General features: G+C 41.8%; 1 protein-coding gene across 10 annotated transcripts in view; it reads right to left on the bottom strand.

Moving 5' to 3' along the window:
* Positions 1–22,435, bottom strand: part of LOC109919806 (centriolar coiled-coil protein of 110 kDa) — a 59,392-nt gene that overhangs the window by 30,809 nt on the left and 6,148 nt on the right. For 8 of the 10 annotated variants that reach the window (XM_048609609.1, XM_048609606.1, XM_048609611.1 and 5 more), the window contains 3 exons: positions 22,138–22,306; positions 19,106–19,234; positions 6,466–8,107 (listed from right to left, as the gene is read on the bottom strand). In XM_048609609.1, coding sequence (XP_048465566.1) covers positions 6,466–8,107; positions 19,106–19,234; positions 22,138–22,284 — 1,918 coding nt within the window. In that variant the 5' untranslated portion in view covers positions 22,285–22,306. Of the gene's footprint in view, positions 1–6,465; positions 8,108–19,105; positions 19,235–22,137; positions 22,309–22,435 lie in introns of all 10 variants that reach the window. The other 2 variants (XM_048609608.1, XM_048609612.1) reach the window with 2 other exon arrangements.

A 22,435-nucleotide genomic window follows, 5' to 3' on the forward strand; every position in this document is an offset into this window, starting at 1 on the left:
AAGGGTCTAGGCCCGAAACGTCAGCCTTCCTGCTCCTCTGATGCTGCATGGCCTGCTGTGTTCATCCAGCTCTACACCTTGTTATCTCAGATTCTCCAGCATCTGCAGTTCCTACTATCTCTGATGAAATTTAGAGCTTGGATTAATACATGCAATTATGATGCTCTGTGACAGCAACATGGTTGAAAAAAGGACAGGATTGGCAGCCTAACGTTCTGAAACATCGATATCCCAGACGAGACAGTGGAGGAAGCAAAAGTGGTGGGCGAGTTGCATTACTGTTACGGAGCATATCGTAGCTGTGTTGAGGGAGTACACTCTGGAGGGATCTTGCAATGGGGCATTACAAGTCGACTCAAGAATAGGAAGGGTGCAATTACAATGCTAGGATTGTACTACTGACCTCCCAGCAGTCAGTGGGAAATAGAGAAAGAGATATGTAGTCAAGAGTCTGGAAAGATGTGAAAGTAACAGGGTTGTTGTGGTGGGTAATTTTAACTTCCCCCATATTGATTGGGACTCTTTTAGTGCCAAGGGTTTGTATGTGGAGCAAGTGTGTCCAGGAGGGTTTTTTGAAGCAGTATGTGGATAGCCCAACAAGGAAGGGGGTCATACGGGACCTGGTATTGGAAAATGAGCCCAGCCAGGTGATCGAAGTATCAGTGGGGGAGCATTTTGGGAATGGTGACCATAATTTCTTAAGTTTTCAGACAATTATGGATAAGAAACAACAGTGGACCTCAGATGAATGTATTAAATGGGGGGGAAGGCTAACTATAACCGAATTAGGCCAGAATTGGAGAACGTGGATTGGGAGAAGCTGTTTGGTGTCAAATCCACATCTGACACATAGCAGTCTTTTAAAGACCTGTTGATCAGAATGAAGGACAGGCATGTTGCTCTGAAAATGAAGGAGAGAATGGCAGGATTGGGGAGCCTTGGATGACAGGGGAGATTATCAGCGTAATCAAAAAGAAAGTTTACCTAAGGTGTAGGCAACTAAAAACAAATTAAGTCCTTGAAGAACATGGAGAAACTATGAAGGGGCTCAAACATGGAGTTAGGAGGGCTAAAGGGAAATATGAAGTGTGTTTGGCCAGCAGGTTAAAGAGAATCCCAAGGCATTTTATAATTATATTAGGAGCAAGAGGGTAACCAGGGAAAGAGTAAGCCCACTTAAGGATAAAGGAGGGAAGTTACACGTGGGTAGCATGGTGACTCAGCAGTTAGCACTGCTGCCTCACAGTACCAGGGACCCGGGTTCAATTCCAGCCTTGAGCAGCTGTCTGTGTGGAGTTTGCACATTCTTCCGATGTCTGTGTGGGCTTCCTCCGGGTGCTTCCCGTTTCCTCCCACAATCCAAATATATGCAGGTTAGGTGGATTGGCCATGCTAAATTGCCCATTGTGTCCAGGGATGTGTACGTTAGGTGGATTAGCCATGGGAAATGCAGAGTTACAGGGACAGGGTAGAGTGTGAGACGCTCAGAGTTGGTGTGGGCATGTTGGACCAAATGTCCTGTTTCCACACTGTAGGGATTGTATTCTGCAAACAGGTGAGATCCTTAATGAGTACATCAGTATTCACCAAAGAGATGACGTGAGGGATGCTGAGATTAGGGAAAGGTGTATGAATATAATGAAGGTCAACACAATGAAGGAGGAAGTGGTGGGTGTCTTGATATGTATTAAAGTACAGGTTAAGGACCAGATAGGATCTATCCCAAGATATTGTGGGAGGCAAGGGAGGAAATAGCTGGAAGTCTTAACAGATATATGTGCATCCTCTTTGGCCTCAGGCAAGGTTCCAGAGAACTGGATAATGGCCAATGTTGTTCCCTTGTTTAAGAAGGGAAACAGGGATAATCCAGATAATTACAACCTGGTGAGCTGGTGAGGAAGCTGTTGGAGAAGCTACTGAGAAACAGAATTAATTCACATTTGGAAGTCTTTATTCTTTATTCATCCAAGTGGTGACAGCGTCATTGGCCAGACAGAATTTATTGTCCATCCGTAATTGCCCAGAGGGCAGTTAAGAGTCAACCACATTGTTGTGGGTCTGGAGTCACATGTAGGCCAGAGCAGGTAAGGATGGCAATTTCCTTTCCTGGAGGACATTAGCGAACCAGATAGGAAGGGATTTGTTCGTGAAAGGCAGCATGGGTTTGTGCAGGGAAGGTCATATCTCAGCAACTCGATGGGGTTTTTTGAAGGGCTGACAAGAATGATTGATGACAGAAGGGCAGTGGATGTTGTCTACATGGACTTTAAGGCATTTGAAAAGGTCCCTCACAGCAGGCTGGTGCAAAAGGAAGAGTCTCATAGGATCCTGGGTGAGCTGGCTAGATGGATACTAAACTGGCTTGGTCATAGAAGACAGAATAGCAGAAGAAACGTGCTTTCCGGAATGGAGATCAGTAACTAGTGGTGTTATCTGAAGGAAAGTATAGGTGACTTCATCAGTAAGTTTGCAGATGACACCAAAATTGGCAGAGTTGCAGATAGTGAGGAGGACTGTCAAAGGACACAGTGGGATATAGACAGATTGCAGATTGGGGCACAGAAATGGCAGATGGAGTTTAATCCAGACAAATGCAAGATCAAATTCAGGTGCGGATTATACAATGAATGGCAGAAACCTTAGGAGCACTGACATCTAGAAATCTGGGAGTACAGGTTCACAGATCCCTACAAGTGGCAATGTAGGTGGATAAGGTGGTCAAAGCGGCCACACTTGCCTTCATCAGCCAGGGCATGGAATATAAACGTTAGCAAGTTACATTACAGCTGCTTAAAACTTCAGTTTGGCCAAATTTGAAATATTGCGTGCATTTCTGGTTGCCACACTACCAAAAGGACATGGATGTTTTGGAGAGGGTGCAAAGGAGGTTTACCAGGATATTGCCTGGTCTGGAGGGTTTTTGTTATGAGGACAGGTTGGATAAACTCTGACTGTTTTCACTGAAAAGACGGAGACGACCTGATAGAAGTCTACAAAATTATAAGAAGCATTGACAGGGTGGATAGTCAGAGGCCTTTTCCCTGGATGCAAAGGTCAACTACAAGAGGACACAGGTTCAAGGTGAGGGGGGATAATTCTGGGGAGTACTGCAGGGAAAATCTTTCAGAGGGTAATGGGTGCTTGGGAAGCACTGGAAGCAGCCATGTTAGCAATGTTTTAGACGTACCTTGATTGACACATGAATGAGGCGCGAACAGGGGAATAGAAACCACATATAGGCAAGAAATTCAAGTCTAAAGAAGGATTAGGAATTGGTGCAGGCTTGGTGGGCTGAAGGGCCTGTTCCTGTGCTGTACTGTATTGGAGTCATATGTAGGCCAGATCAGGCAAGGGCAGCAGTTATCCTTCCCCAAATGACATTAAATGACCTAGATGAATTTTTACAATGGTTGATAATTTCACATTCACTGAGATTAGCTTTGAATTCTAGTGATTTTTTTCATGATTATCCTATCATACGTTCCAAATATCAACTCAGGTTTGGTCCTCAGAAGTAGGAACGCCTTTTCCATCCACCTTTCATGTGGGACTAGTGGTAAGTATCATAAGGTGGAAACATTACCATCTGCAGATTCCCCTCCAAGCTTCTCACCATCCTGACTTGGAAATATATCACTACTCCTTGCTCATTGTGGTATTGAGGGTGTGTCAGGGAGAAATCTTATAAATCATGTTTCTAATCCAGCGCAGTGCTCACCGCACAAAATCTGTGGTATCTGCATAGGTCAAGCAACAGTGAGCTGTTTCAACAATTGAGATTGAAGTATCTTCATTGAGGTATGTAAACTACAAAACTGAAAGTGGAAAAAAAAGGGAATAAAAATCACATTCAACTCATTGCATGTAAAACAGAATTATTGGGACATGCACTTGGGATTAAAAGAGAAAAATAGAAAATTTACGAAATAATTTCTTAATAATTGTATAATGTTGACTTTTGCCTGAGGAAATGAGACTCCACGCTTGAGAGATAACTTTAAGTTGACAGAAGTTGTTTAGCCGTAGGCAATTGTTATTGCAGAGTTAGAACTCTCAATGCTGAATGCACAGACCTCACACATTTTCCATCCACCTTTAATGTGGAACCAGTGGTAAGTATCATAAAATGGAAACACTACCACCTGCAGATTTCCCTCCAAGCTGCTCACCATCCTTACTTAGAAATATTTCACTACTCCTTCAGTGTTGCTAGATCAAATTCCTGGAAATTGCTCCTTAATCGTACATGGGTGCACCTACACCAAACAAACAGACTGCAGCAATTTAATAAACCAGCTCACGACCACCTTCTAACATCTAATTTGGTATAGGCAATTACAGCTGGCCCAGCCAGCAATGTTCCATCCTGAGTGAATGAAAGAAAGCTTATACCAATGCTACGGTTCTAATGTCAAAGACTGTAACAGGGCAACCTCAGAAGGCATTTGGTCTCTATCAAAAGTTTCATTATTTTGCATTTAAGTGTTCTTGCACAGATGCTGATCATCAGATGTACCTTTAGTAGCCGTGAACATTGATTGCCTGGTTCTTATTAAAGCAAATTCTCAATCGCTGAATGGCAAAGACAACTCCCAAATGTAAAGGACACAAGTCTGCTTAAAGAAACTGTCACATTAACACTCTGCAACTTACAAGTATTTTAAATTTAAATTCTTTCTTGACAGGAAGATCGCTAACGTGATACCCCTGTTTAAAAAGGGAGTAAGGCAAAAGATGGAAAATTACAGGCCAATTAGCCTAACCTTGGTCGTGGGTAAGATTTTGGAGTCCATTGTAAAGGATGAGATTTCTGAATATTTGGAAGTGTATGGTAAAATAGGGCAAAGTCAGCATAGTTTCATCAAGGGGAGGTCATGCCTGACAAATCTGCTAGAATTCTTTGAGGAAGTAACGAGCAGGGTAGACCAAGGAGTGCCAATGGATGTCATCTACCTGGTCTTCAAGAAGGCCTTTGATAAGGTGCCACACAGGAGGCTGCTGAGTAAGATAAGGGTCCATGGTGTTAGAGGCAAGGTGTTAGCATGGATAGAAGATTGGCTGTCTGGCAGAAAGCAGAGGGTGGGGATAAAGGGGTCTTTCTCAGGATGACAGCCGGTGACAAGTGGTATTCCGCAAGGGTCAGTGTTGCGACCACAACTTTTTACTTTATACATTAATGATCTAGATGAAGGAACTGTGGGCATTCTGGCTAAGTTTGCAGACAATACAAAGACAGGTGGAGGAGCAGGTAGTATTGAGGAGGTAGGGAAGCTGCAGAAGGATTTGGACAGGTCAGGAGAGTGGGCAAAGAAGTGGCGGATGGAGTACAACACGGGAAAGTGGGAGGTCATGCACTTTGGTAAGAAGAATAAAAGCATGGACTATTTTCTAAATGGGGAGAAAATTCAAAAGGCTGAAGTGCAAAGAGACTTGGGAGTTCTAGTCCAGGATTCTCTCATGGTAAACTTGTAGGTTGAGTCAGTAGTCAGGAAGGCAAATGCAGTGTTGGCATTTATTTTGAGATGACTTGAATATAAAAGCAGGGATTACTAATGAGGCTTTATAAGGCTCTGGTCAGGTGACATTTGGAGTATTGCGTGCAGTTTTGGGCCCCATATCTCAGGAAGGATGTACTGGCCCTGGAGCGGGTTCAAAGGAGGTTCACAAGAATGGTCCCAGGAATGTAAAACTTAACATATGAGGAACATTTGAGGACTCTGGGACTATACTCATTGGAGTTTAGAAGGATGAGGGGGGTTCTAATTGAAACTTACAGAATACTGAATGGCCTGGACAGACTGGATGTTGGGAAAATGCTTTCATTTGTAGGACAGACTAGGACCTGAGGGCACAGCCTTACAGTAAAGGGAAGACCTATTAGAACAGAGATAAGGAAAAACTTCTTCAGCCAGGGAGTGGTGAATCTATGGAATTCACTGCCACAGAAGGCTGTGGAGGCCAGGTCATTGAGTACATTTAAGACTGAGATAGATAGGTTCTTCATTATCAAGGGGATCAAGGGTTATGGGGAGAAAGCAGGAGAATGGGGTTGAGGAACTTATCAGCCATGATTAAATGGCGGAGCAGAGTCGATGGGCCAAATGGCCTAATTTCTGCTCCTATGTCTTATGGTCTTCTGTGTTCTGAAGTCTCCACAACATTAAATATCAGAAAGTTACAGAAAATCAAGTGCAAAAATGTGAATAGACGTTTAAACCTTCAAAATTTTGCAGTTAACAAGTTCCCATAAGCTTCTAACATATTAACAATTAATAACTACGTCATCCTAATTACACGTCAGCAATAATTATAAGAATGCACTGCCATCTTTGCGAGGGAAAACACAGGTTCAACACTGGAGAACCAACACTAACAGGGTCACGTCATCAGTACTCCTAGAGCGGAACTTGTCAAGAAAGGAGAATTTAAACCTCTCTATACTTCCAAAGATAAAGCCATTCTTACCTAAAGCATCAATATGGTTATTTGGAGGCACTTCAGTTTCACTCCTGCTGAGAGAAACTCTCTGATGTCTCTCGTCTCGAATCCACCTGCTCATCTCCTGAACCGTTTCAACAGCAGTTGGTTTGTTTTCTTTGGCACTTGAAGTTCCCATCGCTAACTTGCGTTTGGCTTTAGCTTCTATGCTGCTTTGTAGACACTTTTCATTGTCTGAAGACATTGTTGAGAGGTCTATTTGTTGTCTTGTGGCTTGGTTTTGCAGCAGCACTGGGGATGGATGCTTGACATCATAGGATTTGTTAAGCTCAATGGATGAACCTTGTTTAGCATTTTCCATCAAGCTGCTAGTCTTTTGGCCACTGAGATTCAGTTCAATCTGGGGTTCCAATGACTCAATAATTTCCTGTTTATTTACAAGTAATGGAGATGACCTTTCCAAATCATGATCTTTTTGAATCAAGCTGCTCAATGGCGCCTGAACAGCATTACCAACCGTTTTTACTTCAGATACTCCGGAAGGTTTAGCACACAAATGTAAACATCCTTTTCTAGGCATCTCATCAACACTTCCCAAGCACGTTGGAACATCCTGTACTTTCCCAGCATTTTGTTCTGTTTCTTCTTGATTGACTGCTATTAAAGCTTCATTCAGAACTGCTCTCTTTGCATCAAGATTATTAATATTTATTTTACCTAGAGGTATCCCAGATAATCCTTTAAATTTTTCTTTCGGACTTAGCTCATAAGCATTTACTGGATTATTAATAACAATATTGGTTGATGTCCTGGGACGTCTTTGGTGCATTTTCGGACTGCGACTTGGTTCAGGATTGGGTAGTTTGGCATAAGACCCCATTAAGCTTTTAAGCAAGCTACTGTCATGTTCACTTTCTGAGCAGTTTATCCAATCCTCATCTGAATCAGATTCTCTAGATGAGCCTTTTGTTGACTTTTCCGTTAAGTTTACTTTTGATAAACTGCCTAAAACTGAAGCCAATGTGCTACCTGTTGTTTTATTAAATAATTCAGAGCTTTCATTTGTTGCAGAGGCATCCTGTGGCTGTGAAGTTGACCTTGCACTGCTTGTCTCAAGAATGGGACTCCAAGTTTTGGTAGATATTTTGTTTCTTTCTTTTTCCCAGTCACTGATTTTAACACCTTCATTTTCTTTATCGGAATGACTTTCACTTGTACTTTCCTTGGAAACATTTTTCCCACTGCGTCGATTTTGTTCTCTCTCTACATATTCTCTTGATTTTTTTAACAGGTTCTGAAGACTCATTGCATAATGATCAGGAGATTCCTTTGTGGGTAACAGGACATCAGTTTTGGATTCCTCTTTCTTAGGACTCATGCATAGCGACACTATGTTATTGGATTGGCCATTACATGTCAATTTAGGAAGGTCACTTAGTTGAGAAGAATAAACGCACTTCTCAGAATCTCTGGCGGCGTTTATTTCCGTTAATTTCAATGATGTCGCAGTTGATACAGTGGTATCTTCAGGTTTGTCAGAACAGTTTGAAGTAACAGAAGACTGGTCAGTGTGCTGAACTGTACTGAAACAACTTGTTGGATCAATCTTTGTTGGCGATTGACTTCCAGGGTCTTTGACACATTCAGTGGCACTTGGCACATGGCATACCTTTAGGTAAAACAGTTAATAATTAGGATCAACAATGCAAGCAGGGAAAATTCTTTGCAACTTGTTCTTCCCACTTATAAACAATGCGAAATGTACCTGGAACTTGGAACATATTTTATAATGCCACTTTCCCAACACATTATAGAGCAGTTCACAACAGACTGGTTTTGAAAAAACTCGGTGTGTTTTAAACTTCAGAGAAAATTAACATCTTAGTCTTTCAAAAAATGTGGGCATTTATAATAATCATATGGAGTCTGAAAGCATCATCTTCAGTAAAACAGAGGCTGCAGGAGGTCCACTGGAAATGAAGCAGAAAGTTTAATGTTTGTTGGTAACTACTGGTGGCATAACCACACAAAATCGCGTCACAATGTTTTGCTTTTGGTATCCAAGTACACACTTGTAAACAAAATAAGACAAGCCTTCTAAATTAGTTTAGATGCAGAGGTCATTACACTTCATGAATTACCAACTAACCACAGGTGTAAAATTGGACGAAAAGAAAGAAAATTATTTACTCAAACTATTTGTTACTGTAAAACAGCCAAGTACCCAGAATGCAAAAGTAAATTTAATTATTATTCAATGCATTAAGCCATCTCCCAAAAAGAATTTCTTCATAATTCTATTTTTAAAAAATCATGAAAATTATTTTTAACTCAAACATGTTTGGGCTGAAATTAATCCATTTTGAAGATGAAAAACCATCATCTAACTTGGGCAGGTAGGCATGAAATTTGGGACATGGTTAGATTGGGTTTATGCATTTTTTTAGAATCACAAAAATATCAACAGAACTGAGGGTGTGCACTTGCATTCATGCTCTTTCATACACATCTCACAAAAATGATTGGCAGAATAACACTGTCCACTGGAGACAGAATACAATAGTGTTTAGATATTCTATAACACAAGAAATTCAGAAACCAGAACAAATAATCTAACAGAATGCATTATTACGGCATTTTGGAATTTGAAAATAATTGGAAACAAATTTGGTAAAAAAGTGAAGAAACTGTTGGGTTTTTGCAAAAACCAAAGTGGCTCACGAGTATTGTTTAGAGAAGAGAATGTGCTATCCTTATCCAATCTTGACGAAGACTAAAATCCCACACCAAATAGTGGCCTCTTAACTAGCCTCTAAAGTGCCCTAACCATCCACTCAGTTGCTCCATACAAATATCGAACATATCACCCATCTGCAACCAGACAACAAATCATGACATTAAGACGCCATGAGCCTCACTGAGTCTTCTTACCCAACATCAGAGACTTGTGGCATCTTACAAGAGTTGACCCATGGACTAATCAAGTTACACCATAACAAACTCAAAATCTATATAGCTTGGGATGATAGAGGAATCAGCAATGTCCCAGATACAGCCACCAGATGTGAGGGGAAAAAATGGAATAAAATCAGGTCAGAATGGCACTGGGAGCCCGCTACTTCAAAACAACAACACCACAATCTGAAACTCAGAACTGGACCTTTCTCTTCATAGACAATGTGGGTTCTGGCATGACAAATTGCCCAAACTCAGCCCAACCCCAATTATCTTCAATCAGCTTCCATTCCACTATACAATCAGAACAGGGCTGCTCAATAATAATTGCATTGTTCATCACAATTGGTAATTCTTTTGATAATGAAGAGTGTATGTCCTCTTGCATTCAGACTTGGACTTGTATTGATTAGGTACCAGGTAAAATTTACGATAAAGATTATGCCTGGCAAAGAAACTTCTTAGTAAGTGGACTTAACGATCGCCTCTTGAAATTCAATGTCAAACCCGTCAGTTTTCCCCACCAACCAGTTCCTGGACATCATCAAACTTTCGCTCGACCAAACAAAAATGTCATCCCTGCTGGAATAGGTCACAGACTAAGTATTCAGACAGCAGGTAACTCATTTTTTCATTCCCCAAAAATCTCTCCATTGTCGAAAAAGGCACAGATTCATGGTATGATAGAATAAGAACATAAGAAATAAAGTACTAAGCATTCAGCCCTCGAGCCTGTTCAGCTATTCAATATCAATATTAGCACTGTTGACATTCTACCTCGAGTCCGCCTTCCTGTACCATTCCAAATTCCTTTTTCATCCAAACATTTGTCTACTTGGCTTAGTCTTGACTATGTTCAATAACTGGTCTCTCAGGTAGAGAATTTTGGAACTTCACCCAATAAGACTTGTGGAAGGTATTTCTCAGCTGAATCCTAAATGGCCAAACCATATTTTGAGACTAACCCCCTACTGCAAGACAATCCGCTATGGACAGGATCCATCTAGCATCTACCCTTGGAGAATGTTCTATGTTCCAATGAGATTATCTCTCATTCTTCCAAATTTCACAGAATATAGAGATAACAAGGTGTAGAGCTGGATGAACACAGTAGGCCAAGCAGCATCAGAGGAGCAGGAAGGCTGACGTTTCAGGCCTAGACCCTTCTCCAGAAAATGAAGAATATAGCCCCAGGTTACTCATTTTCTCATCTTAGATCAATCCCTGCAGTCCAGAATTAGGCAAGTTAATCTTCATAGCACTTCTCTCAAGGCTAGTCCATCTTTCCTATTCCACAAATGTCCCCATCCTCAACGATGGGGTAGCCCAGCACATCAGTGCAAAAGATAAAAAGATAAAATTACTGCTTTTGCAGTAATTTTCAGCCAGAAGCATTGAGTGGATAATCCATCTCAGCCGCCACCAGTGGTCCCCAGCATTATCGATGCCAGTCTCCAGCCAATTCAATTCACTCTATGTGATATCAAGAAATAGTTGGAGACACTGGATCTGCACACGCTACGGGCCCTGACAACATTCCAGCAATAGGACTGAAGATGTGCATTCCAGAACTCGCCGCTCCCCTAGTCAAGCTGTTCCAGTATAGTTACAACACTGGCATCTACCCAACAATGTGGAAAACTGCCCAAGCGTATCCTGTACATAAAAAGCAGGATAAATCAACTTGGCCAATTACCGCCCCATCAGTCTCCTCTCGACCATCAGTAAAGTGATGGAAGGTTTCAGTAACAGCGCTAGCAAGCAGCACCTGCTCAGCAATAACCTGCTCAGCGACGCCCAGTTTGGGTTCTGCCAGGGCTACTCCGCTCCTGACCTCATTACAACCTTGGTTCAAACACGGACAAAAGAGCTGAATTCCAGAGGCGACGTGAGAGTGACAGCCCTTGACATCAAGGCTGCCTTCAACAAAAAGTGTGGCATCAGTAGCTCTAGCAAAACTGGAAACTATGGGAATCCGGTGGCAAACTCTCTGGTGGTTAGAGCCATACCTGACACATACAAAGATACAAAGATGCTTGTGGTTGTTGGAGGTCAGTCATCTCAGCTCCAGGACATCTCTACAGGAGTTCCTCAGGGTAGTATTTCTAGACCTAACCATCTTCAGCTGCTTCATCAATGACCTTCCTTTCATCATAAGGTCAGAAGTGGGGATGTTTGCTGATGATTGCACAATGTTCAGCATCATTCGTGGCTCCTGAGATACTGAAGCAGTCCATGTTCAAACGCAACAAGATCTGGACAATATCCAGGCTTGGGCTGATAAGTGGCAAGTAACATTTGTGCCACACAAATGCCAGGCTATGACCATCACCAATAAGAGATAATCTAACCACTGACCCTTGATATTCAAAGGTGTTACCATCATTGAATCCCCCACTATCAACATCCTGGGGGTTATCATTGATCAGAAACTCAACCAGACTCATCACATAAACAGAGTGGCTACAAAAGCAGGTCAGAGGCTAGGAATACTGTGGCAAGTAACACACCTCCTGACACCCTAAAGCCTGTCCACCATCAACAAGGCAGAAGTCAGGAGTGTGATTGTATATTCCCCACTTGCCTAGTTGAGTGCAGCCCCAACAAGACTCAAGAAGCTTTACACGATCCAAGGCACAGCAGCCTGCTTGACTGGCACGACATCCACAAGCATTCACTCCCTCCACCACCAATCATGTGTGCTATCTACAAGATGCACTGCAGAAATTCAAAGATCCTCTGACAGCACCTTCCAAACCCACAACTATTTACATCCAGAAGGACAAAAGCAACAGAGAACACCACCCCCTGCAAGAACCCCTCCAAGCCACTCACCATCCTGACTTGGAAATATGCTGTCGTTCTTTCATGCTGCTGAGTCAAAATCCTGGAATTCCCATCCTAAAGGCACTGTGGGTCAACCCACAGCAGGTGGACTGCAGCAGTTCAAGAATCCGCTCACCACCTTCTCAATGGCAACTAGAGATGGGCAAGAAACGTCCCGAGTCCCACAAATGAATAAATAATTAAAAATGCAAACTGCGTTCAATACTCCTGGTGTAGAACATACAACAGTACAGCACAGTACAGGCCCTTCGGCGCACACTGTTGTGCCGAACTTTTACCCTAAACCTAAGGTCCATCTAACCTCCACCGCTACCTTATACTATCATCCAAATGCCTATCTAATAGCCGCTTAAATGCCCCTAATGAGGCCGACTCCACTACCCTCTCCAACAATGCATTCCACGCCCCTACCACTCTCCGAGTAAGGAACCTACCTCTGACGTCTCCCCGATATCTACCTCCTTGCACTTTAAAACTATGTCCCCTCGTAAAAGCTACCTCCACCCAAGGAAAAAGTCTCTGGCTGTCCACTCTATCTATACCACTGATCATTTTGTACACCTCTATCAAGTCACCTCTCATCCTTCGTCGTTCTAAAGAGAAAAGCCCTAGCTCTCTCAACCTTTCCTCGTAAGACCTTCCCTCCATTCCAGGCAATATCCTGGTAAATCTCCTCTGCACCTTTTCTAATGCTTCCACATCTTTCCTGTAATGAGGTGACCAGAACTGGACACAATACTCTAGATGTGGCCGAACCAGGCTTTTGTATAGCTGGAGCCTAACTTCACGGCTCTTGAACTCAATCCCTCTATTATTGAAAGCTAACACACTACACGCCTTCTTAACAACTCTATCCACCTGGGTGGCAGCTTTCAGGGAGCTGTGAACATGAACCCCAAGATCCCTCTGCTCCTCCACACTGCCAAGAATCTTTCCGTCAACCCTGTATTCTGCTTTCAAGTTTGTCCTTCCAAAATGAATCACCTCACACTTTTCAGGGTTAAACTCCATCTGCCACTTCTCAGCCCAGCTCTGCATTCTATCAATGTTCCTTTGTAACCTAGAACAGCCCTCCGCACTGCCCACAACGTGACCCACCTTCGTATCGTTCGCGAACTTGCTAATCCACCATTCCACTCCTTCATCCAAATCATTTACAAAAATCACAAAAAGAGGACCCAGAACAGATCCTTGTGGTACACCACTCGTAACTGAGCACCATGCTGAATATTTTCCGTCCACTACCACCCTTTGTCTTCTAAGGGTCAGCCAATTCTGAATTCAATCTGCCACATTTCCCCCTATCCCATGCCTCCTTACCTTCTGCATGAGCCTACCATGGGGAACCTTATCAAAAGACTTACTTAAATCTATGTATACCACATCCACTGCTCCATCTTCATCCACGTGTTTGGTCACCTCTTCAAAGAATTCAAAAAGGTTTTGAGGCATGATCTACCCCTCACAAATCCATGCTGACTATCACGAATCAAACTGTGCCTTTCCAAGTGGTCATAAATCCTCTCTCTCAGAGCCCTTTCCAATAATTTGCCCACCACTGAAGTAAGACTAACTGGCCTGTAATTTCTCCGGTTATCCGTGTTCCCTTTTTTGAACAAGGGAATGACGTTTGCCTCTTTCCAATCTTCCAGCACCATACCCGTGGACAGTGAGGACGAAAAGATCATCGCCAAAGGCCCTGCGATCTCGTCCCTCGCTTCCCATAGAATCCTTGGATAAATCCCATCAGGGCCGGGGGACTTATCTATCTTCAACTTCCTCAAAATTCTTAGCACATCTTCTTTACTAACATCAACCTCCCCTAGCCTACCTGTCTGTTTCACAACGCCCTCCTATACAACTAGGTCCCTCTCAGTTGTGAATACCGAAGAAAAGTATTCATTAAGGACCTCTCCTATCTCTTTAGGCTCTGTGCACAAATTCCCTTGAGAATCCTTGATCAGCCCTACCCTTTCTCTGGTCATTCTCTTGTTCTGCACATACGTGTAAAAAGCCTTGGAGTTTTCCTTGATCCTATCCGCCAAGGTTTTCTCATGCCCCCTTATAGCTCTCCTAAGCCCTTTCATCAGCTCCTTCCTGGCTAACTTGTATCGCTCTAGAGCCTTTTCCGTTCCTCTTTTCCTAAACTTTACATAAGCCTCCTTCTTCCTCTTAACCAGTCGTTCGACCTCTCTCGAGAGCCATGGCTCCCTCACACGACCGCATCTTCCCTGCCTGCTCGGGACAAACATATCGAGCACATGCAGTATGCATTCCTTAAACAACCTCCACATTTCTGTGGTGCTCTTCGCTGACAGCATCTGTTGCCAATTTATGTTACCCAGTTCTTGCCTAACTGAATTGTAATTACCCTTCCCCCAGTTATCAACTTTACCCTGCTGTATGTACCTATCCTTATCCATGACTATCGTGAAAGAAACAGAGTTATGGTGTAGCCTCACGAAGGCCCTATACAATTGCAGCAAGATATTACAAAGAGATTAGAATATGAAAGAGTGTCATAGGTGAGCATTGTACTCGCCTTCCTAATGGTTTGCTGTATCTGCACGTTAAATTTCTGTGGTACATGTACAAAATCCCCAGGTGCCTCAGAATACCAATATTTCTAAGTTTTCACTATATAAAAATATCATGCCAATTTTAGTTTTCCTTCCACTTTTCCAAGAAATTCCACACTTGCTACATTCTCATTGCTGGTTGGATGCAACTACAACACCATCTAGAATTAAACAGTTCCTTCATTCACAAGCCTAAATATTCAATTCCGCCACCATCAGATGCAGTGTGTAATAAAAACTAGATGCAACGCTGGAACTCAAATGTTTCTATGTCAGCACCATCCAAATCCATAACCTGCACTTTAGGAGAATAAGGCCACTAAGCATACAGGAACACAATCCTCATCAAGACCCATTCCAAACACACACTTTGCTGAACCTATTCCTTTATTGTTGCTGGATCAAAACCCCAGAAACTCCTACAAACAGAATGTGAGACCCTGTTCAGCACGTGAGCTGCAGTGGGTCAAGAGGCAGCCTACTAAGTTCTTCCAAGTGCAATTACGGACAGGCAGAACCGTCCACATCCTGAGAATGGAAAAGTAAAAAACCCGACAAAACCTTCCAGTTTTGATACCCCTGCACTCAACATCATGGTGGGAAAGCTTCATAACCAAAATTAGAATTTTGCATTTTGGCTGACATAGTTGATTCACTTACTCTTCAGTATGGCAGCACAGTGGCATTTTTCATTTACTTGTCAGAAAATTAGCCCCTGCTCTGCTCTACTATTTTGGTTATGGAACATCAAGAATCTGACATCAGATGTCTGCTCAAATATTTTACAGGCCCTAACTCAAGTTTTGAGGCAGCCGGCCTTTATGAACCTGCTGGAAGTTTCACCAACCAAGATCCACTCATAAAAGATAACTGTTGAATTTCTGTTGGCTCTATAGTTAACACATCAACTACTGTGTTAATGAGCCACCTATACTGAAAAAACACAGACTCAATATCTTGAGGCCCATTAGCTGGTGGTGTCAAACAATTAGCATTTGAACAGTGTTATTTCAGTTGATCTCAGAACCCCATTCAGATTATTTCCAAACTAAAGAAAAGCAGAAACAAAAGTACAGTGCTGGAGAAACATGGTAGGTCTGGCAGTATCTGTTGAGAGAAAAACAAAGTTAAGGTTCAATTCCAGTGCTCCTTTATTAGACCCATTGCGCTCCCCCAATAATTTGTTTCAGATTCCCAGCATCCAGTTCTTTGAGTTGATCAAAGGAAAGCAAACCTGTTCTGAGAGGGAGAAATATTCTAAAATGTGTGAAGAGCAAGTTAAAAAATCATTTAAACTACCTCACCATATCCTCCCAGTTTTTGGCAAATCTCTGTACTCATTCAGACTGAAAACAAAAAAATGCTGGAGAATACAGCAGGTCAGGCAGCATCAATGGAGACAGAGCAAGCTAACGTTTCAAATCTACGTGACTCCTCAGAGCTGGCGTGATGTGTGGAGGGGGCAGCATTTATGCAATAGTGGAGGTGGGGGAGGGTGGTGATGGGGGTGGAGTGCTGGGGGACAGAGACTGATAGTACAGATTAAGTGATCAGAAGGTGAGAACGTCAAAATAATGATGTGACTAACTGCCAGACTAGAAAGAACATAGTCCCACTGGAGTGCGGGGGAGTGGGGAGAGAGAACATGGTGACAGAGAATGGAACAAGTAAAGCAAAAAGGGAAGAAATTAGAGTGTGTTCACAATCTAAAGGTGTTGAACTCAATATTAAGTCCAGAAGGTTGCAAAGTGCCTAGTCTGAAGAGATGTTATTCCTCACGTTAGCACTGTGATTCACTGGAACATTGCAGCATGCAGAGGACAGACAAGTGGACATGCAAGCAGGATGGTGTGTTAAAATGGTCAGTTACTGGAAGGTGAGTGTCATGCTTGTGCATGGATTGGAGGTGCTCTGCAAAGTGGTCACCCAGTCTGCATTTGGTTTCTCCAATGTAGAGCGAATGTAGCAAATGCAGACTAGTGATGTTATTGCGAGGGATGGGATTATTTTCATTATGGGCAGCCAGTTGTTCTCGAGTAGGTGGTAGCGATGAGTTGCCTTCTTGAACCGTTGCAGTTCATAAACTGTAGGCAGACCCACAACGTCTTTAGGAAGGGAATTCCAGAATTCTGATCCAGTAACAGTGAAGGATTGGGGATATATTTTCAAGTCAGGATGGTGAATGGTTTGGAGGGGAACTTGCAAGTGGTGGTGTTCCCATATATCTGCTGCCCCTGACCTTCTAGATCAAAGTGGTCATGGGTTTGGAAGGTGCGAAGGATTTTTGGTGAATTTCTGCAGTGCATCTTGTAGATGGTACACATTACTGCTACAAAGTATTGGTAGTGGAAGGAGAGAATACTTTTGGACGTGGTGTCAATCAAACAGGCTGCTCCGACCTGCTCTTGTAGCCACTGCGGTGAGTTCAGTTGAGTTTGTCGTCAATGGTAACCCCCCAGGATGTTGATGGTGGGGGATTCAGTCTTAGTTACACCATTTAATGTCAAGGGGCACTGGTCAGATTTCCTCTTGTTAGATATGGTCATTGCCTGGCATTTGTATGGCACCAATGTTACTTGCTACACATCAGCCCAAATCTGGATATTGCCCAGACCTTGTTGCATTTGAACATGGACTGCTTCAATACCAGAGGAGTCACAAATGGTGCTGAACATTGTGCAATCATCGGCGAACATCCCCACTTCTGACCTTATGATGGAGGGAAGATCATTGATGAAGCAGCTGAAGATGTTTGAGACAAGGACACTGTCTGGAGGACTCCTGCCGAGATGGCCTGGGGCTGAGGTGACTGACTTCGAACTACCACAATCATCTTCCCATGTGCCAAGTTGGACTCCAACAGCTGAGAGTTTGCCTCTAATAGCCATTGATTCCAGTTTTGCTAGGGCTCCTTGATACTACACATTGTCAAATGCAGCCTTGATGTCAAGGGCTGTCACTCTCACCTCACCTGTGGAAATCAGCTCTTTTGTCCATGCTCAAAGCAAGGCTGTAATGAGGTCAAGAGGTGAATGGCCCTGGTGGCACTCAGCAGGTTACTCCCGAGGAGGTGCTGCTTGACAGGACTAATGATGACACCTTCGATCATATCCAAACTCAGAAAATGGTAAGAAATAGGGAGTAGGCCATTTGGCCCTTGGCCTGCTTCGACATTCAATATCATCATTGCTGATCTGATTATGGCCTTCAATCCACTTTCTTGTGCCTCAACCCCGATACTAACTGAATTTCAAAGATTAACAACCCTCAAAAAGGAAATTTCTCCATGTACCTTAAATGAGAGACCTCTCATTTGCAAATTGTGCCCCAGTTCTAGACTCCTCTTTGAGGGGGAAACATATTGTCATTGACCCTGCTAAGCATTCTCAGAATTTTAAATGTTTTATTAAGATCACCTTTCTTTCCTTTAAAGTTCTAAAATGAATATAGTTCAAAACTTCGATCAAAAAAAAAATGAACCTCTCAATGTGATATGAATTCAATGGGCCAATAGGCTTCCTTTTGCATTATAATAACTTATATGGGACCTTATTGCCAACAGGTAGTGATGATACACGATCATTGCAGGCTGCATATTAAACCTGGTCTCAGGATTTCCTATTATTTCCATGTAATCCCGGAACTGCTGGGGTCATAAAGTGCACATGTTAAACTTCTATATGAATCAATATCTTCTTCCTAGATCAGTCAATGAAACCGATTCATTTCTCCCCCCACACACACAGCCTGACCATATTCTCCGCAAACAGCAATGAGATTAAATTACTAGGCAGTCTGTATTATTGAGGAATTGTTGAATGTCAACACACAAGGAGAGGTCCCTGCTCTTCTTTGAAAAGTGCTAGGCAATCATTTACATCCACTCTGGTCATCATTGAACATCTCCTCCAAAAGACAACAACCCCAAAATATTCCCATAGTACTGCATTAAACCGGTGGTCCAGATTATATGTTCAGGTCCCGAGTGCGGCTTGAACCATGACTTCAATTGCTATCACTGAGCTAAATTGGGCACTAAAATGATCTGACCTTTCCTGTGTATATTATCATAAATATCATAAACAAAAGCAGCAAGCCATTTACTATGACAAATAAAAATACTAGGACTAACCATTCAAAATTATAAGTCAATTTGTTTCAAACATAACAACGACAATGAAGGTAGAATTATCATGTAATCTGTATTGCAATTTCAAATTTTACCTCGTATTTTAAAAATCCAGGTTAAAAGTTCATTAAAATAAACAGATAATAAAATAGCTGACCTGTACATTTTCTATAATTTCCTGCACACGAGTCAGTAAGGCATTTTTTCTCGCTTTCTGCCGCCTGAGCTCCAGTTCCACAGCTTTTTGTCTATACTGCTGCATCTCCAGCTTCCTTTCACTATTCATCTGTAATAGGAACAATTACCTTGATTCAGTTGAATGGTGTGAAAGCTTTCAGCAAATCTAAAGCTTATTACGATGATCCAATTTCAAACCTCCCAAAAACCAAGCTTACTTAATCAGAAGTACCTGCGCTGCGTATTGTCAATACTACTTATTCGCTCCATTAGTTAGATGATGAATAACCCAAAGCTGAAATAAAGTTATCAAATAACCAGCTAAAGCTTAGTTGTTGACCAGGCTCACGAAAGCTTATAACTATTGTTTAAAGTAATTTCCTATTTCAAAGACGCTACGCTTATGAAGCTCTCATTGGCTAAGTAACCCAAGTCAACATACGATCTTGTTTAAACACAGTTGACAATAATGGTGCCACCTATCATTTTACAAGACAAAACGAGATAAACGCAAACTAAAAATACCTTAGCAAATATATTTGATTAAAATATGTTGGTTTCCATAAATCTGTTTCAGAGACCATCCAGTTCTTTCCTATTGACTCTAAGTAACTTCGAACTTAGCAGACATAACCAAGCTGGCCACAGAAACCAAAACAACTTTCCATTACGTACCCGCCTTTGTGAACGTATGCAATAGTCTGTACCTAGTTCATAAGTCCGTAAGAAATAGGAACAGAAGGTCATTCAGCCACTCAAGCCTGCTCCTCCATTTAACAGGATCATAAGTAATCCGGCATTCCTCACATTCACTTTCTTCCATTTTCCCGTAACCCTTGATTCTCCTACTAATCAAGAATCTATCTCAGAATTAAATACACACAAGGACACTGCCCCCACAGCTCTCGGTGGGGAGGAGTTCCAAAGACACTCAACCCTCAGAAGATATTCCTCCTCATTCCAGTCTTAGATCGGCATCCCTTTATTCTAAGGCTTTGCCTTCTGGTCCTGGACTCTCCCATGAGGGGAAACATCCTCACAGCATTTACCCTGTCAAGCCTCTTAAGAATCGTATATGTTTCAATGAGATCACCTCATTCTTCTAAACCCTAGTGAGTATATTCTCAACCTGTTTAGCCTCTGTCCATAAGACAATCCTTTAATACCTAATGAACCTTCTCTGAACAGCCTCCAAATGAAATGATGTCTTTCCTTAAAATAAGGGGACCAAAACTGCTCTCAGTACTCCAAATGTGGTCTCACCAGCACCTTGTGCAGGCACTGTATGTTTTCCCTACTCATATTCTAAACCCCTTGAAATATGGGCCAACATTTCATTAGCCTTCCTGATTACTTGCTGCACCTGTGTGCTAGCTTTCTACATTTTACGCACAAGTATACCTGAGTCCCTTTGTGTTACAGTGCTCTGCAGTTTTTCTCCATGTAAATAATACTGTTCTTTTGCTCTCCTTTCCAAAATAAGCAAAGTGATTTGTCAAACGCTTTCTGGAAGTCCAAATACAACATATCTACTGGTTCACCTCCATCCACTCTGGTCAAGACTTCCTCAAAAAACTCTAATAAATTAGTCGTTCACTATTTCCCTTTCATGAAGCCACGCTGACTCTGTTTTATCAAAGATTTTCCAACCACACTATTGCTTCCTAATAATCGATTAAAACAATTCCTAACAATGGGATTAGTCTAATCAGCCTATTGTTATACACTTCCCCTCCTCCCCTCTTGAATAGGAGCATCACATTGGTAATCTTCCAATCCTCCAGTACTTCTCCAGAATCAAAGGATTCTTGAACAATCACCAATGCATACAGTATGTCTGTTGCTACTTCTTTTAGGATCCTAGCATGCAAGCCATCACAGCCAGGGAACTTACGTGCCTTTAGTCCCATTTACTTGTCTAATACTAGTTCTCTGGTGATGGTGTTTAATTTCAACCACCCACATACCTCACCTCCACATTCTTCAGTATTAATGATTTTGAGACAGCCAATGTACAAAATAGTAACCAGTTTAACTTAGTTTGCCAACCTTAGATACTTTTCTGTGGAGAGCTAGTAAAACTTAGGTGCTTAAACTTAGATAACATTTAGAACTTAAATATGAAACATAAAGATAATTAGATTTTTGAGAAAGAGGTTAAAATTCCCCTTACTGAAATAGTGCCAACCACAAGAACCAGGCAGCTATTTTTTTTCCAGTTCACTTTTGAAGTACAAAAATGATAGCACTCCAAAGTAGGCTATACCAATTATGAATTCCACTCTTCAAGCAATGAAAGGAAAGAGATGTCAAAGAAACTCCCACAACTGCTTAACCACCTACACCTTATTCAAGCAAAAAGGAAACAAGACAGAAGACATACTTAAATGGAAAGAAGTTCTGATTCTGTAACTGAAGGACCAAGAGTAGCAACACAAACATGGAGACAATAAGGTAAGACACTGACCATATCCTTTGAAAATGCGAATGCATTGCTTTGAGAGATTACATTAATGTAAAAAATGTTTCTGTGGTTTATCAACTTAACCTTGTAGTTACAGCTTAAACAAACTTTACTTCATTCAGATGTATTCATGCAAACCTCCTAATGGCATCAGAAAGCCAAGGAAATGAAGTATCAGAGGCAAACTGCCAAACATCAATTGAGTTTGCGTCGATTACAAGGTTACAATCATTAAAATACTTTCAAACCAGAAGTAAATTATTTTATTCAACAAAGGGCCGGAAATGAAATTGTGTTAGCTGTTAGATATGCATGGAATAACATTCCAAGGAGTTTCACTTTCAATCTTTGGTCTTTAAATAATGTATTAATTTGTGGAAAATAACAACTGTATTAAGAACTATCAACATCACGTTCCAAATAAGAGTATTCCAGATTTCCGGAAGTGTTCCAGAAAGAAAAACGATAAGAAGATATATTTGATCATAATTTCTATTAAAATAATACATGACATTTAATTTATTTTTTCCTTAAATCATGAGTCATACCAGAGGACAGAGTGCAGCAATCCCATAAAACTGGATAACAGAGTTGTTCTTTGGCCACATTGACTCTAAGGATTTATTTTCCACCATCTCAGTCTGAATCCTGGCTAAATGTCTATTGCAAAACTCCTCATATTCCTCCATTGTCATCTGCTAATCATTTCTTCTATTGCTGTAAAACAAAGTGAATCACAGATTAGTGAGATCACAACTGTCATTCCAAATAAACTAGTTGTACGACTCCAAATATAATTCAAGTACCTATTTTTCTCACCAGTAGCAACATTAATTAGATTTATAC

Source organism: Rhincodon typus, chromosome 21 (assembly GCF_021869965.1).
Source record: "Rhincodon typus isolate 14 chromosome 21, sRhiTyp1.1, whole genome shotgun sequence".
Lineage (NCBI taxonomy): Eukaryota > Metazoa > Chordata > Chondrichthyes > Orectolobiformes > Rhincodontidae > Rhincodon > Rhincodon typus.